This window comes from Bison bison, unplaced genomic scaffold (assembly GCF_000754665.1).
Source record: "Bison bison bison isolate TAMUID 2011002044 unplaced genomic scaffold, Bison_UMD1.0 scf7180017864259, whole genome shotgun sequence".
NCBI lineage: Eukaryota > Metazoa > Chordata > Mammalia > Artiodactyla > Bovidae > Bison > Bison bison.
This window is the reverse complement of record NW_011494831.1, coordinates 2,167,387-2,181,642: the sequence shown is the minus strand read 5'-3', so window position 1 is coordinate 2,181,642 and position 14,256 is coordinate 2,167,387. Positions and strand designations below refer to the sequence as shown.

General features: G+C 39.1%; 1 protein-coding gene and 1 non-coding gene across 2 annotated transcripts in view; both read left to right on the top strand.

Moving 5' to 3' along the window:
• The first annotated feature begins 211 nt into the window (after positions 1 to 211).
• FSIP1 (fibrous sheath interacting protein 1) overlaps positions 212 to 14,256 on the top strand; it is a 209,658-nt gene continuing 195,613 nt past the window's right edge. Inside the window, exons 1-2 of the mRNA XM_010847930.1 lie at positions 212 to 363; positions 7,684 to 7,816. Coding sequence (XP_010846232.1) covers positions 7,691 to 7,816 — 126 coding nt within the window. The 5' untranslated portion in view covers positions 212 to 363; positions 7,684 to 7,690. The remainder of the gene's footprint in view (positions 364 to 7,683; positions 7,817 to 14,256) is intronic.
• TRNAC-GCA lies at positions 10,989 to 11,061 on the top strand. Its single transcript has one exon. It is a non-coding gene; the product is annotated as a tRNA-Cys (tRNA).

Sequence of the window (14,256 nt, the reverse complement as noted above, 5' to 3'; positions counted from 1 at the left end):
TTCAACCTAAATACGAACAAACCATTCCACACCCTCCGCCGTCCGCCCAGAAGACAGAGGAGACAGTAGAGGTTCCTCAGGTCTCAGGGTTTCGTCAGGTTGTGCCCCAGCCGTTCCTGGGCTCCCATGTCTTGTTTCTAGATGGTACTGTCCTTTTCTCCTATCGCGAGACTGGAAGCGTCCGCTTCTGGTTGCCAAGGGAACGGCGTTCTGAGAGGCAAGAGGGCTTAGGACCCGCCGCTTCTTCCACCTGTAGAGAAAGAGAAACTGCGGTGGCGGGAAAAGACCCCTCCCTTTCGGGGGACAGTGGGTGACGCTGAGTGTCAATGCTCTGACGACTGGACACTGGTTTTCGCCCAGCAGGTGAGGGACCGCACAGACTAGCAGCGGAGCTCTGTCGCCGGACTACAATCCAGTCAAAGTGTGGAGCGGAGTCCCATCTGGCTGCTGGGCTGGGGATGGGCGGACGGTGTCAGCGGGGGGCCGGCCCGGAGTCCTGGGAGGGAGCGGTGGGTCTGACCTCGGAGAAGCTTCAGTCTCCTCGAAGGCTGTGCCAGGATTTCCTGGACACTGTAGCAAACGTTCCTGACCGTAAGACCTAGTACCAAGGACTCCCACTGTCCTAGCCCATAAGATCTAGAACTTGTGTTACAAATTAATTACCAGCCATTTAAAATAGTCTATAAGTGACAAAGGATGCAAATAGGTATTTCACAGGAATAAAAAAAAAGGTGGGCAGTAAACATTTGACTAGAGACAACTTCTTTGGTAATTAAAGAAATGTAACTCATAGATACTTCTTGACATGTACCAGACTGACAAAGGTGAAAAGCTTTGACATAATCAGATTGGTCCTGATGGGGGAACAGACGCCTTCATCTCAGCATACCCTGTTGGTAGTAATGTAATCTGGTACAGTTTTGTTGTAGGACAATTTGGTAGTTTACCAAAATTTGAAATCCAAGTGTTCTTTGACTCAACAATTTAAAAAAATTTATTGAAGTGTAGTTGATATACAATGTTAATATCTTCTGTATAGCAGTGACTCAGTTATACATACATATATGTATATTCTTTTTCATATTCTTTTCCATTATGGTTTGTCACAGGATATTGAATATAGTTTCCTGGCTATACAGTAGGACGTTGTTTATTCATCCTGTTTTTAATATGTTGCCTCTGCTAATCCCAAACTCCCATTCCTCCCCTCTTCTCTCTCCCCTCCCCCTTGGCAACCACAAGTCTGTTCTCTGTGAGTCTGTTTCTGTTTTATGTATATTCATTTGTGTTGTACTAAATTCCTCATATAAGTGATACGGTATTTGTCTTTCTCTTTCTGACTGACTTTGCTTAGTATGATAATCTCTAAGTCTATCCATGTTGCTGCAAATGGTGCTATTTCATTCTTTTTAACGGCTGAATAATGTATTTAATGGGCTAAATAATTGTATATATGTACCACGTCTTTGGGCTTCCCTGGTGGCTCAGAGGGTAAAGCATCTGCCTGCAGTGCGGGAGACCTGGGTTCAATCCCTGGGTCGGGAATATCCCCTGGAGAAGGAAATGGTAACCTACTCCAGTACTCTTGCCTGGAAAATCCCATGGACGGAAAAGCCTGGTAGGTTACAGTCCGTGGGGTCACAAAGAGTCAGACACGACTGAGCGACTTCATTTTCACTTTTTCCTTGCCTCTTCTGTTGATGGACATCTGTTGATGTCCATCTGTTGATGGACAGATTTAGGTTGTTTCCATGTCTTGGCTATTGTAAATAGTGCTGCTATGAGCATACGGGTGCGTGTATCCTTTTGAATTATAATTTTGTCTGGGTATATGCCCAGGAGTGGGATTTCTGGGTCATATTGCAATTTTGTTTTGACTTAGCAATTCAATTTTATATTCTGGACATATAAACATAACTAAGCAAAAATTTGTACAAAGAGGTTAACTTAAAATTGAGGTATTCTTTACATACCGTAAAATTTACCCTTTTAATATTGCAGTTCTGTGAGCTTTGACAAACGCATACAGTTTGTGTTTATGTAATTACCATCACAGTCAAGATACAAAACACTTGCGTCATTCTCCCAGAAATCCCCTTATACCAGTTTATGTAGTTAACCCTTCCTTATGCCCAGTCATCCATTTTCTGTCCCTATGCTGCTGCTGCTGCTGCTGCTGCTAAGTCACTTCAGTCATGTCCGACTCTGTGTGACCCCATAGACAGCAGCCCACTAGGCTCCCCCGTCCCTGGGATTCTCCAGGCAAGAACACTGGAGTGGGTTGCCATTTCCTTCTCCAGTGCATGAAAGTGAAAAGTGAAAGTGAAGTCGCTCAGTCGTGTCCGACTCTTAGCAACCCCATGGACTGCAGCCCACCAGGCTCCTCCGTCCATGGGATTTCCAGGCAGGAGTACTGGAGTGGGGTGCCATTGCCTTCTCCGTCTGTCCCTATAGTTTTCTCTATTCTAGAAGTCATATAATTGGAAACAAATACTATGGAGACTTTTGAATCTGGCCTCTTTCAACTTAGCGGTATATAGTTGAGATTTGCCTAAGTTTTATGTCAGTAGTTTGTTTTCTTATACTGCTGAGCAATGTTCCATTGTATGGCTGTACCACAGTTGCTTATTCATTGTCTAGTTGAGGGACATTTTTATTGTTCCTAGTTTGGGGCAGTTGTTAATGGAGTTGCTATAAACCTTTATGTGCAGATTTCTGTGTGATTACAAATGTTCATTTCTTGGGTGAATATCCAAGTGTAAGATTGTGGAGTCGTAAGGTAAGTGTATGTTAAACACTGTAAGAAAGTGGCAAGTGGTTCTGCAACGCTGCTATCCCATTTTGTATTTTTGTATTCTCATCAGCAATATATTAAAGTTCCAGTTGCTTCAACTTTGTCAACACTTGGTATTGTTAGTTTCTTAAAAAAGTAATTTTCACCATTTGAATGTGTAGCAGTATCTCATTATGGTTTTAATTTGAATTTTTCCCATGGCTTAATGATATTGACCATCTTCTTATGCTAGCTTGCTATCTATACATCTTTGGTGATGTGTCTGCTCAAATCTTTCTTATTATTGAGTCTTGATACTTCTTTATATATTCAAGATGTAAGTCCTTTGTCAGCTATGTGTTTTGCAAATATTTTCTTCCAATATTTGACTTTTGTTTTCCTTTTCAGTAGTGTTGTTTGAAGAGTGGAAGTTTTAAACTTTGATACATTCCAATTTATCAGTGTTTTCTTTTATGAATCATACTTCTGATGTTGTCTGCCAAGGGATTCCCTGGTGGCTGATGGTAAAGCGTCTGCCTGCCACGCGGGAGACCTGGGTTTAATCCCTGGGTCGGGAAGATCCTTTGGAGAAGGAAATGGCAACCCACTCCAGTACTCATGCCTGGAAAATTCCATGGATGGAGAAGCCTGGTGGGCTACAGTCCATGGGGTCGCAGAGTCGGACACGACTGAGAGACTTCACTTTCTTTTCACTTTCTGATGTTGTATCTAAGACATCTTTGCCTAGCCCACGATCACACATATTTTATAGAAAGTTTATAGTTTTGAGTTTTTCTTTTAGGCTTGTGATCAATTTTGAGTAAATTTTTGTTTTGCTTTTTATAGCAAATCTTCCATTTAAGCTAAATGAAACTGACTTTTAAAATGCTACATCTATGCAATAGAGTACTATGCCATGATTTGAAAGCATGAAATGTATTTGTGTGTGGTGCTACAGAAAAGTCTCTGAAATGCATAAAGTGTGAGAAAGCAAGTTGTGAAGTACCATGCCATTTGTGTGTGTTTGTATTGGGTAGGAGTAGGTAGTTACAGGATAGAAAGTTTGCATATGCCTAAAAAAGTAAGACCTACAAAAATCTATCAACTGTGTTTCTTGGGATGAGGGTAAGTTGAACTTGAAAAACTTTTACATTGTTCTATATTATTTGCCTTTTTTCCCCTCTCATAGGCAAATATTTCTTACATAATAAACAAATATAGAAAGTTAAGAAAAAACACCACAAATAGTTTTTAAACATTAAAATCATGAAAATAAATGTAATTCAACTTTTTAAAAAGGCTGGCTATTCATTGTAACTAAACAGAGGAGGATTAATTTTCTTTTTATTCTTTCATTCATCCCAAAACATCAAATTACATTGGCCCAGTGTCCCCATTTTGGTTTTAAATCATTCATGGTGGTTGCATTTCTCACAAGCCTATATGAAAAAGTTTAATCTCACTTGAAATGAATGTTAGGAAAACTTTGTACCTCTTAACAGTGATTTATTGCAAGTTAGAATCTGGTCATGTATCCTTCTGTATAATGGAATATCAAGAACTGAATAGTATTCTATTTTAGAACTATCTTTAATGTAATAAGAAAATGCTGATCACTTAATGTTAAGTGAGAAATACATGGATTCAATTTTGTTGAAAAAATATGAAAAGCAAAAATGGAAAAGAAATGTGCCAGCAGTGTTTAGCTCAGGGTGATGAATACTGGGTGATTTTTATTTATTTTTGAATAGACATTAATGTATTCCAGAAAATTTACTACAATAAATAAATTCTTTAATTATGAATTTAAAATACTAGAAAACCAGCAAGTAGAGATAAGCAAAAGGTAAAAGAAGACACAAGAACACCCATGAACCTGCTAGTCCAGAACCCACCATTGTTACTTCTTTGATTTGTGATCATCCTTCAGGTCCCTCTCTGTATATTTCTTTAATTAGAGAAATTGGTCTTGTTTTTTAAACAGGATATTGATTTGCTTCCTTCCTGCTTCCTGCCTTCCTTTCTTGTCTATGCCCTTTGCCAGTTTTCTATTGGAATGCTTCTTTTCCTTGTTGATAAGAGCTCTTTAAATATGTAAATGTATTAATCTTTTGTATATTATCTATATTGCATATATTTCCTCCAGTTTCTCATCTATCTTTTAATTTAGAGTTTTTTTTTTTTTTTTTCTTTTTGGTTTGATACTCAAGAGCAGTCAGTGTTATGTGATCACATCTATTAGTCTCTTATTTTTTGACTTATGCTCTTGATGTCCTGCTTGGTAAGTCACTAACCTCATTTTTGGGCTTCCCAGGTGTGTTCGTGCATGCTCAGTTGAGTCTGATAGCCCACCAGTCTCCTCTGTCCATGGGATTCTCCAGCCAAGAATACTGGCGTGGGTTGCTGTTTCCTCCTCCAGAGGATCTTCCCAGCCCAGGGATGGAACCTGTGTCTCCTGCATTGGCAGGCGGATTCTTTACTACTGAACCTGTGGTAAAGTGCCTTCCCAGCTCAGTGGTACTGAGCCACTCCTGCCGAGTAGGAGACGTGGGTTTGATCCCTGGGTGGGGAAGATCCCCTGGAGAAGAAAATAGCAACCCACCCCATGATTCTTGCCTGGGAAATCCCATGGACAGAGGAACCTGGCAGCTGTAGTCCATGGGGTTTCAAAAGAGTCGGACAGGACTTAGCAACTAAACAACAAAAAACCTCATTATTATGTAAATTAGATGTATGTTTCCTTCCAGTCCCTTGGAGATTTCATATTTTATATTTATTTATTATTAAGCAATTTAAAGGAGAAGGCAAAAAAACTTTTAATAAAGTAATATAGTAAAATATGTCAACATACAGTATAATATTTACAGTGGAAAAAAATGTCACATCCTTCAGGGACAAATATCTTGAACTTGTAAACATTATGCTTGTTTAACTATTGTTTAGATTTATCAAGTTTTGGATATTCTCTTTGATTTCCTATTTTGACAGGTTAGATTTTTTATACATTTCCTTTTACATACTCCTTCTCACATACACTCAATATAATTAAGGCACAGTATTTGGTTAAATCAATATTCAGTGCTTATATAATTAAAAGTATTTAATTATCATTTGATTGTTTGCTTTCTTGCACAATGCTTTATTTTTCTTGTGGGATTTCTCTGTGGCTACTGAGATTGTTCTCTAATACACTCAGATACATCTCTAAGTTCCTAATTCACTGCCCTTTATCCGTACTTTTTTCTAGATGGCCAAATCATAAGATTGTTAGTTATATCCCTACCCATCCTGGGAAGTGTGTTTTATTTATGATTTTCAGGAGCAAACATAAAAGAACAGACCTATTTCTAAAGCAAATGGAGAGATTTCTGGAGCCTCTTAGCTGGTCCATGCCATTGGTGGTTCCCTGTGCCCCTCCCCTTATTGACGTGTATTATACGGGCTCTGCACAGGCTTCCATCTCATTGCTCCCTCTGTGCACTGCAATAAGTCTCCCTTGACAGGCTGCTTAGGGCATTACAAGACATTTGGCCTTTCAGTGACTTACGCTTTTTGATTGTGATGTGACGGGCCAGGGTGATCCGTCATCCCACAATAATAATGTCAGTGCCTTCCTGAGTGAGCCAAAAACCCTTTTACAGAGTTGAATAATGTTGAGATCAATGCCTTTTTCATTTGGTGAGATGGAAAGAGTTGACCTACTGGTCCTTGACGCCTCGGTACATTGAATGGTTGGGAGCTAAATCATATTATCCCTCTGTGTGCCTTGGAGGAGCATGGGGTTGTTCATGTTTGGGCTTCCTCCTGTGTCCGGAACTTTCTTGGACTCTGCCTTCCCTGTTCAAAAAGAGAAAGATAGATGAGTCATTTTGTAGGGTAAGAAAAGGACATTGTTTCACTTGCTGGGCCAGAGGCAGTTGCCTTTATTCTCTTATGAGAGAAATGGTTTGATTCATAACCAGTAGGAATTTAGGAAAGGATTTGTTGGAAGATATCCAGTCACACATATGTAAAGCTAAGTATTGAGAAGGCAAACTCTGAAATTCTCTCTGTTTCTTCCATTTTATTTGGCATGTATACCATCCCAGCGTTACTGAACAAATCTGGAATGGTCCTGATCAAGGGCACAGTTTGGCAGGATCAAGGTGCTGGCAATGCTCAAGTTTTCTCATTAGATTAAACCACCCTGCCTAATATCTCCTGCTTTAGGAAACAGTCCTGGGAATAGAGCAGCCAGACTGGTATAAGGCCTTTGGATGGTGTCACCTGAAAAATAGTTAAGGAGATTGGCAATGTGTATCCAGATAATGAAAGTCTGTCCTCTGCTAGATAGAGTAGGTTCAGTTCTCTGTTGCTTCAGGGCAGAAGTAGAGTTGTGGGTCTTAGAAGGGCAGGGTTGATAGAAGAGTGATTACCAGCAGCAGCAGCAGCAGGTACTCCATGAAGATTCGGTACCAAGGAAGAGAGGAGAAATCAGAGCTGAGAGGGAGCCCAGGCTGAAGGCTGAGCTAGAATAAGGAAAGTAAAACCAAAAGCAAGTAGAGGCTTTGGGAAGTTATTACAATGAAGCATGAGTCTTGGCTGAGAGGTGTGGTTCTCCGAAAGTGTCTTCTAAGGCCTAGGACACAGTAAGTGTTTCTCTTGGAGATGCAGAAAGCCACTGAATGGCATTCACTTCTGCACTTTTTTAGCCACTTTCAGAATCTAACATCCTTGGCAGCATGTTTTTTCCACTTACAGTGATGTAAAATGTAATGATCCGTGGACATAGACATATTTTGATGAAGTTAGGGTCCTGTGAGTTTGGTAGCAACATAATCCTTGTAACAAAGGCTCTGAGTTAACTGAATGTTAACAGTGATGAAACATTTAAACATACAAGTCACAGCTTGCTTAAAATTTTGTTTCAGGATATCAATGGATATTATAAAGGGAAACTTGGATGAAATTTCAAAACCAGCCTCAAATTCAAGAACACGTCCTGGGAGCCGAAGTTCAAATGCTTCTTTGGAGGTGCTCTCACCAGAACCAGCATCCTTCAAGGTACTTTGCTGTTTAGAAATGATATAAACGACTTCTTTCAATCTCTAGCAATTGGTGAACCAGAGCTGTTGTTAACATCCCCTTCTAAGGTTCCTCTTTAAAAGGTGTGTTCTGGGAGCACTCATAGATTTCTTGTTTGTTACTTTAGATCTTTTTATGTGAAAATACTCTTTCCTTCTTTACTTTCCCCTCTTTTGGGGGTAGGGGGGATAGAGTATGGCTTAATTTTCCATAGTTGTACTTTGATAATGCTCATTTGTTAACTTTTCTTCTTTCATAAGAAAGCTTTGTATTCCAATATCTACTATGCCACCATTGACTCTTAACTATGAAAAAGATTCATTAATTTAAAAAACAGAGTCTGGATCAAGACCACATGGTGTATATTTAGTAGGTACATTACCCGGCTGTGACTCCCTTTATTGTCTTTATTAGTCTTTCTATCTTTTCTCAAAATATCTAATTCAATATTTTTTTTTTTTTAAAGAATCTTTTTCTCTCTGTGATGTGGGGCAGTTTATTTGTCTTAAGGTTGTGGGAAACAAAAATTTTGAAGCTTATGGTGAAAATTTTCTTTGCAGTTTTATGACTCCCTTCTCACGTATTCTTTTGACTTATGGGTTAGACTGCATTACAAAACTCTTAGAGGAGTGTCTATCATGATTTAATGCTGGAGATAGAAAACATTCTAGGCATTTCCAGCCTAGAATGTATTCCAGATTGAATACAAGAAATTCAGTTCCTAAATCAATTGAGGGCCAGCTGAAAAGGAAATCACAGAGGGGACTTTTCTTGGATCATTGGTTCCCAGATCACACTGTGTGTGCATGCTCAGTCACGTGCAACTGTTTTGTGACCCCATGGGCCGTAGCCTGTCAGGCTCCTCTGTCCGTGGGATTTTCCATTTCCTCCTCCAGGGGATCTTCCCTACTCAAGGATCAAATCCAGGTCTCCTGTGTCTTCTGCATTGCAGGCAGGTTCCGTACTGCTGAGCTACGAGGGAAGCCCAGTCACACCACCGTATCCAAAATCCAGAGATCTGAAAGCTGCTGCTGTTGCTGCCTCTGATATTCTACACTTCTCTCAGAACCATAAAACTGGTGACTAGACATGCAGAGGTGACTGCCTTTGATATTTCTTGTCAATAATATAGGGCTTCCTTGGTGGCTCAGTCAGTAAAGAGACCAGCTGCATATCAGGAGCTTAGCAAGATGGCTTCTACCTCATTTCTGTGGTATAAATTTTGTGCAGATGCACCTAATTGGATGAAACTAACACATATCCAGAATCCAGCCTGCAAGCAGCTTTGTAAAATACAGTTTCTAGCTTAACTCTTATGTTTTTTTCATCTAATCCTGCATCATTACTGTGTGTTAACTCTTACAGCATTGTAATAGTTCTTGATATCTGATGAGATTGGTCTCCCCATCATATTTTCCTCTAGGACTGTCCTAGCTGTACTTGGCTTTTTGTTGTTTTTATATTTTAGAACAGTTTTCAAGTTCTATGAAAAATACTGTTGAGGTTTTTATTGAAATCGCTTTGAATTTATAGATTAATTTGGAGAGAATTTCTAACTTTATGATAGTAAATCTTCCCATCTATTTACATAGCATCTCATTGACTTCTTTGCTTCTAATTTAAACATTTTACATACTGTGAAATTCAGTCTCTTTTGGTGTTTAATTTTGAGTTTGGCACATGTGTGGAGTGATCTTATCACAATCACAATATAGAACAGTTCCATCATTACCTCTCAAAAATGCCCTCATGCTAGCCTGTCATAAATAGTCTCTCCTACTCTTAATCCCTGGAAACTCTGGATCTGATTTCTGTCCCTTTAGTTTTTCCTTTTCCAGAAGGTCAAATGAATGAAGTTAAAAAAAAAAATGTAGCTTTTGAGTCTGGCTTTTGTTTGCTGGCACACTGCGTCTGAGACTCATCCATGTTGATGCTTGTTCACTCACATCTTTTTATCGCTTAGCAGCGTTCCATTGTGTGGGTAAACCACAGTTTGCTTATTCATTCCCCAGGTGAGGAGCATTTGGGTAGTTTGCAGATTTTGGTGATTATGAATAAAGCTGCTGTAAATATTTGCATATATACAATAAGTATAAAGTAATATCTCACTGAGGGTGCAAATGAAATTTCCCTGATGACTAATAATGTTGTGTTTTTATGTGCTTATTTACAATTCACATATTTTTTTTGGAAAGTTTATGTTCAAAAGACTCTATCTGGAATACATAAAGAACTCTGAAAAGTCAATAGTAAGTAAATAGTCTTTTGTCAGATATATTATTTGCAAATATTTTCTCCTAGTCTGTAGCTTGGTTTTTCTTTCTTTTAACTGTGTCTTTTAAAGAACATTTAACATTTTAAGTGCAATTCATCATGCTTTTTTTCTTTTGAGAATTGTATTTTTTGGTTGTATCTAAGAATCCTTTGTTTAACCCAAGTTCCCAAGTATTTTTTTCCTGTTTTTTCTTCTGAAAGTTTTATAGTTCTGTATTTTGCATTTAGATACTTGCCTCTTTTGTTGCCAGTGAGAAGGCTTTTGTAAGCCCACTATTCATTCCAGTGTGGGTTGTCTATTTTAGATATTTTTCTCTGGCCACTTTATTTTTTTCCCTTTGTTTTTGATATCTATTATTACTCCCCTAGGTATGGACTTATTTAATTTGTGTTTCCAAAGACTAGTACTACTTCAATGTAAGGATATGTGTTTTTTATTTTTATTTTTAAAACTTCTTAGCCACTGTATTTTCATATGTTTCAAATATTGCCTGCATTTTTTTTTTCTATTTTAACATCCTGGAAGTCCAATAAAATTTCTTTTGAACCTTTCTCTTCTATTCTTTATGTCTCTTAAAATTTAAAAAAAAATTCATTTATTTCTCTGTGCATCATGCTGGGGAATTTTTAGTATATATTTCTTGGAATTCTTTCTAATACTATGTCAAATCTATTCTTTAATCTATCCATTGAATTTTTAATCTTAATGATATATTTTTAATTTCTTGAAGTTCTTTGTCATTTATTTTCAAATTTATCTTAATCTTTTTGTGTTATTTGGATTCTTTCTTCAGACTCATTAGAACTATTTATCAGCTTTTTATAATAATATCTTAAGTTCTTTTATTTATTCTGAATCTTGCTTATTATTAGGGCTTTCCTGGTAGCTCAGTTGGTAAAGTATCTGCCTGCAATGCAGGAGACCCTGGTTCGATTCCTGGGTTGGGAAGATCTACTGGAGCGGGTTAGGCTACTCACTCCAATATTTCTGGGTTTCCCTTGTGGCTCAGCTGATAAAGAATCCACCTGCAATGTGGGAGACCTGGGTTTGATCCCAGGGTTGGGAAGATCCCCTGGAGAAGGAAAAGGCTACCTACTTCAGTATTCTGGCCTGGAGAATTCTTAAAAAGAATATCTTTTTCTTTTTGTATTATTTGGATTCTTTCTTAATACTCATTAAATCTTAATACTCATAAATCTTTATCAGATTTTTATAGTAATATCTTAAGTTCTTTTGTTTATTGTGACTCTTGCTTACTGTTGGTCATTTGTTCATGGCTTTTGAACTTTGGGATTGTAAGTTTTAATTTTGGAAAATTTATGGAGCCTGATTTGAAGCTGTACCTTCCAGAGCAAGTTTCTGTTTGCTTCTACCAAATGGCTCAGAGATACCACTGGCATGAATCTTTTTTTTTTTTTTTTGGCTAATTTTTCATCTTGAAGCATTCCAGAGCTCATGAATAATATTAATTGGAATTCAAACCCACATAAAGCATGACCCCATGGTTGCACATTCTCAGGGAAGACTGTTTCCCACTTGGAACTGCTGTTGCTGCTGCTAAGTCGCTTCAGTTGTGTCTGACTCTGTGTGACCCCATAGACAGTGGCCCACGAGGCTCCCCCGTCCCTGGGATTCTCCAGGCAAGAACACTGGAGTGGGTTGCCATTTCCTCCTCCAGGGACACAGACACATTTTTTGTTTGTATCCTGTGCTTTTGGATAGATATATTTTTCTAGTCTGCACTGTCACTGAGGAGGCACCTTTTTAAGGGATCCAGCTTCATGAAGCAGGAGAGGGAAGGGTCTTCTCCATCCTGTCTTGCATGAGCCCAAGTCCTAGTCTCCTAGCTCTGTGTAGGTGGTAAAGCCCAAGGCTATGGCTTTCTGAGGCCAGCATATTTTTCTTTTACCTGTCCTGGTACTGGTGGTAAAGAGTCCTGCCTGCCAATGCAGGAGACATAAGAGATGCAGGTTCAGTCCCTGAGTTGGGAAGATCCCCTGGAGAAGGGCATGGCAGTGCACTCCAGTATTCTTGCCTGGAGAATCCCATGGACAGAGGAGCCTGGTGGGCTTCAGTCCATAGGGTTGCAAAGAATCAGACATGACTGAAGCAACTTAACACACACATACTCTGCTCCCACCCAGCCCCCACCAGGTCATCTGCTTTAAGGATTTATAAAGGTTCCTATTTCAGTTTTTGTTGTTGTTCTTGTTCAGTCTCTTAAGTTGTGTCTGACTCTTTGGAACCTCATAGACTGCAGTACACTAGGCTTCCCTGTCCTTCACCATCTCCCAGAGTTTGCTCAAACTCACATCCATTGAGTTGGTGATGCCATCCAACTATCTCATCCTCTGTCATCCCCTTCTCCTCATGCCTTCAATCTTTCCCAGCATCATCGTCTTTTCCAATGTGTCAGCTCTGCATCAGGTGGTTAAAGTGTTGGAGCTCCAGCTTCAGCACCAGTCCTTCCAATGAATATTTAAGGTTGATACCTTTTAGGATTGACTGTTTTGATCTTCTTGCTGTCCAAGGGACCCTCAAGAGTCTTATCCAGCATCACAGTTTGAAAGCATTAATTATTTGGTGCTCAGCCTTCTTTATGGTCTAACTCTCATATCTGTACATGATTACTGAGAAAAGTGTAGCTTTGACTATATGGACCTTTGTTGGGGAAGTGATGTCTCTGCTTTTTAATATGCTATCTAAGTTTGTCATAGCTTTTTTCCCAATGAGCAAGTGTCTTTTAATTTCGTGGCTGCAGTTACTGTCTGCATTGGAGCAGTGATTTTGGAGCCCAAGAAAATAAAAGTCTGTCACTGTTTCCATCTTTTCCCCATTTATTTACCATGAAGTGATGAGACCCTATGCCATGAACTTATCTTTTTGAGTGTTGAGTTTTAAGCCAGATTGTTCACTCTCCTCTTTCACCTTCATCAAAAGTCTCATTAGTTCCTCTCTGCTTTCTGCCATCAGGGTGGTGTCATCTTCATATCTGGGGTTGCTGATATTTTCTCCTGGCAATCTTGATTCCAGCTTGTGATTCATCTAGCCTGGCATTTTGCATGATGTACTCTGCCTATAAGTTAAATAATCAGGGGGACAATATACAGCCTTGATGTAATCCTTTCCCAATTTTGAATCAGTCCATTGTCCCATATCTGGTTCTGACTGTTGCTTCTTGACCTGCATACAGGTTTCTCAGCTTTTAGTTTCCTTTTAATTTCTGTTGACTGGCAATTTCCCCAGTATTCTTGTGAGCTTAGAACTATTCATTTCTAAGTAGATGGAAAGTTTCATTTATTCGGTTTTCCCTATAGCCTAAAGAGGAATCTAAAACAATTTTAGATTCCAATAGCCCAAAACAATTTTAGACTCTTTAGTCTCAAGCTTACTGATTATAAACCTAAACTCTGGAGTTATGGGTTCAAAATAGGCTTTGCTGACCACATTTTATGTGATTTTGGGAAAATTATTAATACTTCGACTCTCTGTGTCAGTTTCCTAATCTGTTCAATACTGTCCACCTCTTAGGCATGTTTTGGTGCCGGGGTCCAGCCCCAGTGGATCCAGGGAATTCGAAGCAGGGATGGCGTCGGCGAGGATCAGGAAACAATTGCTTAATTAAAGGTTAATTAAGGATATAAAGAGTAATAGAATGAGGATAGCTCAGTGAGGAAATTTCAGTGAAGAAAAGAGGCTGAAATAAGGATAGCTCAGTGAGGAAATTCAGTGGAGAAAAGAGGCTGAATGATTCAGCCAGAAGGTAAGAGAAAGAAAGACATGGTGAGACCAAGTTTTGGTGAACAAGGCCCGCACTTTATTTTCCAAAGTAGTTTTTATACCTTAAGTTATGCATAGAGGATAATGGGGGAAGGGGTAGAGTCATGCAGCAAGCCAGGCTTTCTTCCTGCAAACTCATCATATGCAAAAGCTTAGGTGATTTGCATCATCTTCTGGCCTGGAGGCCTGTTAACATTTTAAGACCCTTTCTTCAGAAAACTTATTTTTCTCTAAAGGTGATTGGTCAGGAGCCACCCTCCAAAAGCATTAGATAAAGTTGCATTCCTACAGAGCAAAGGTGTGGTGGGCTATAACAAGAAAAAGAATTAACTCAAGGGTCCCAGGTTACAAATATTAAAGCTAC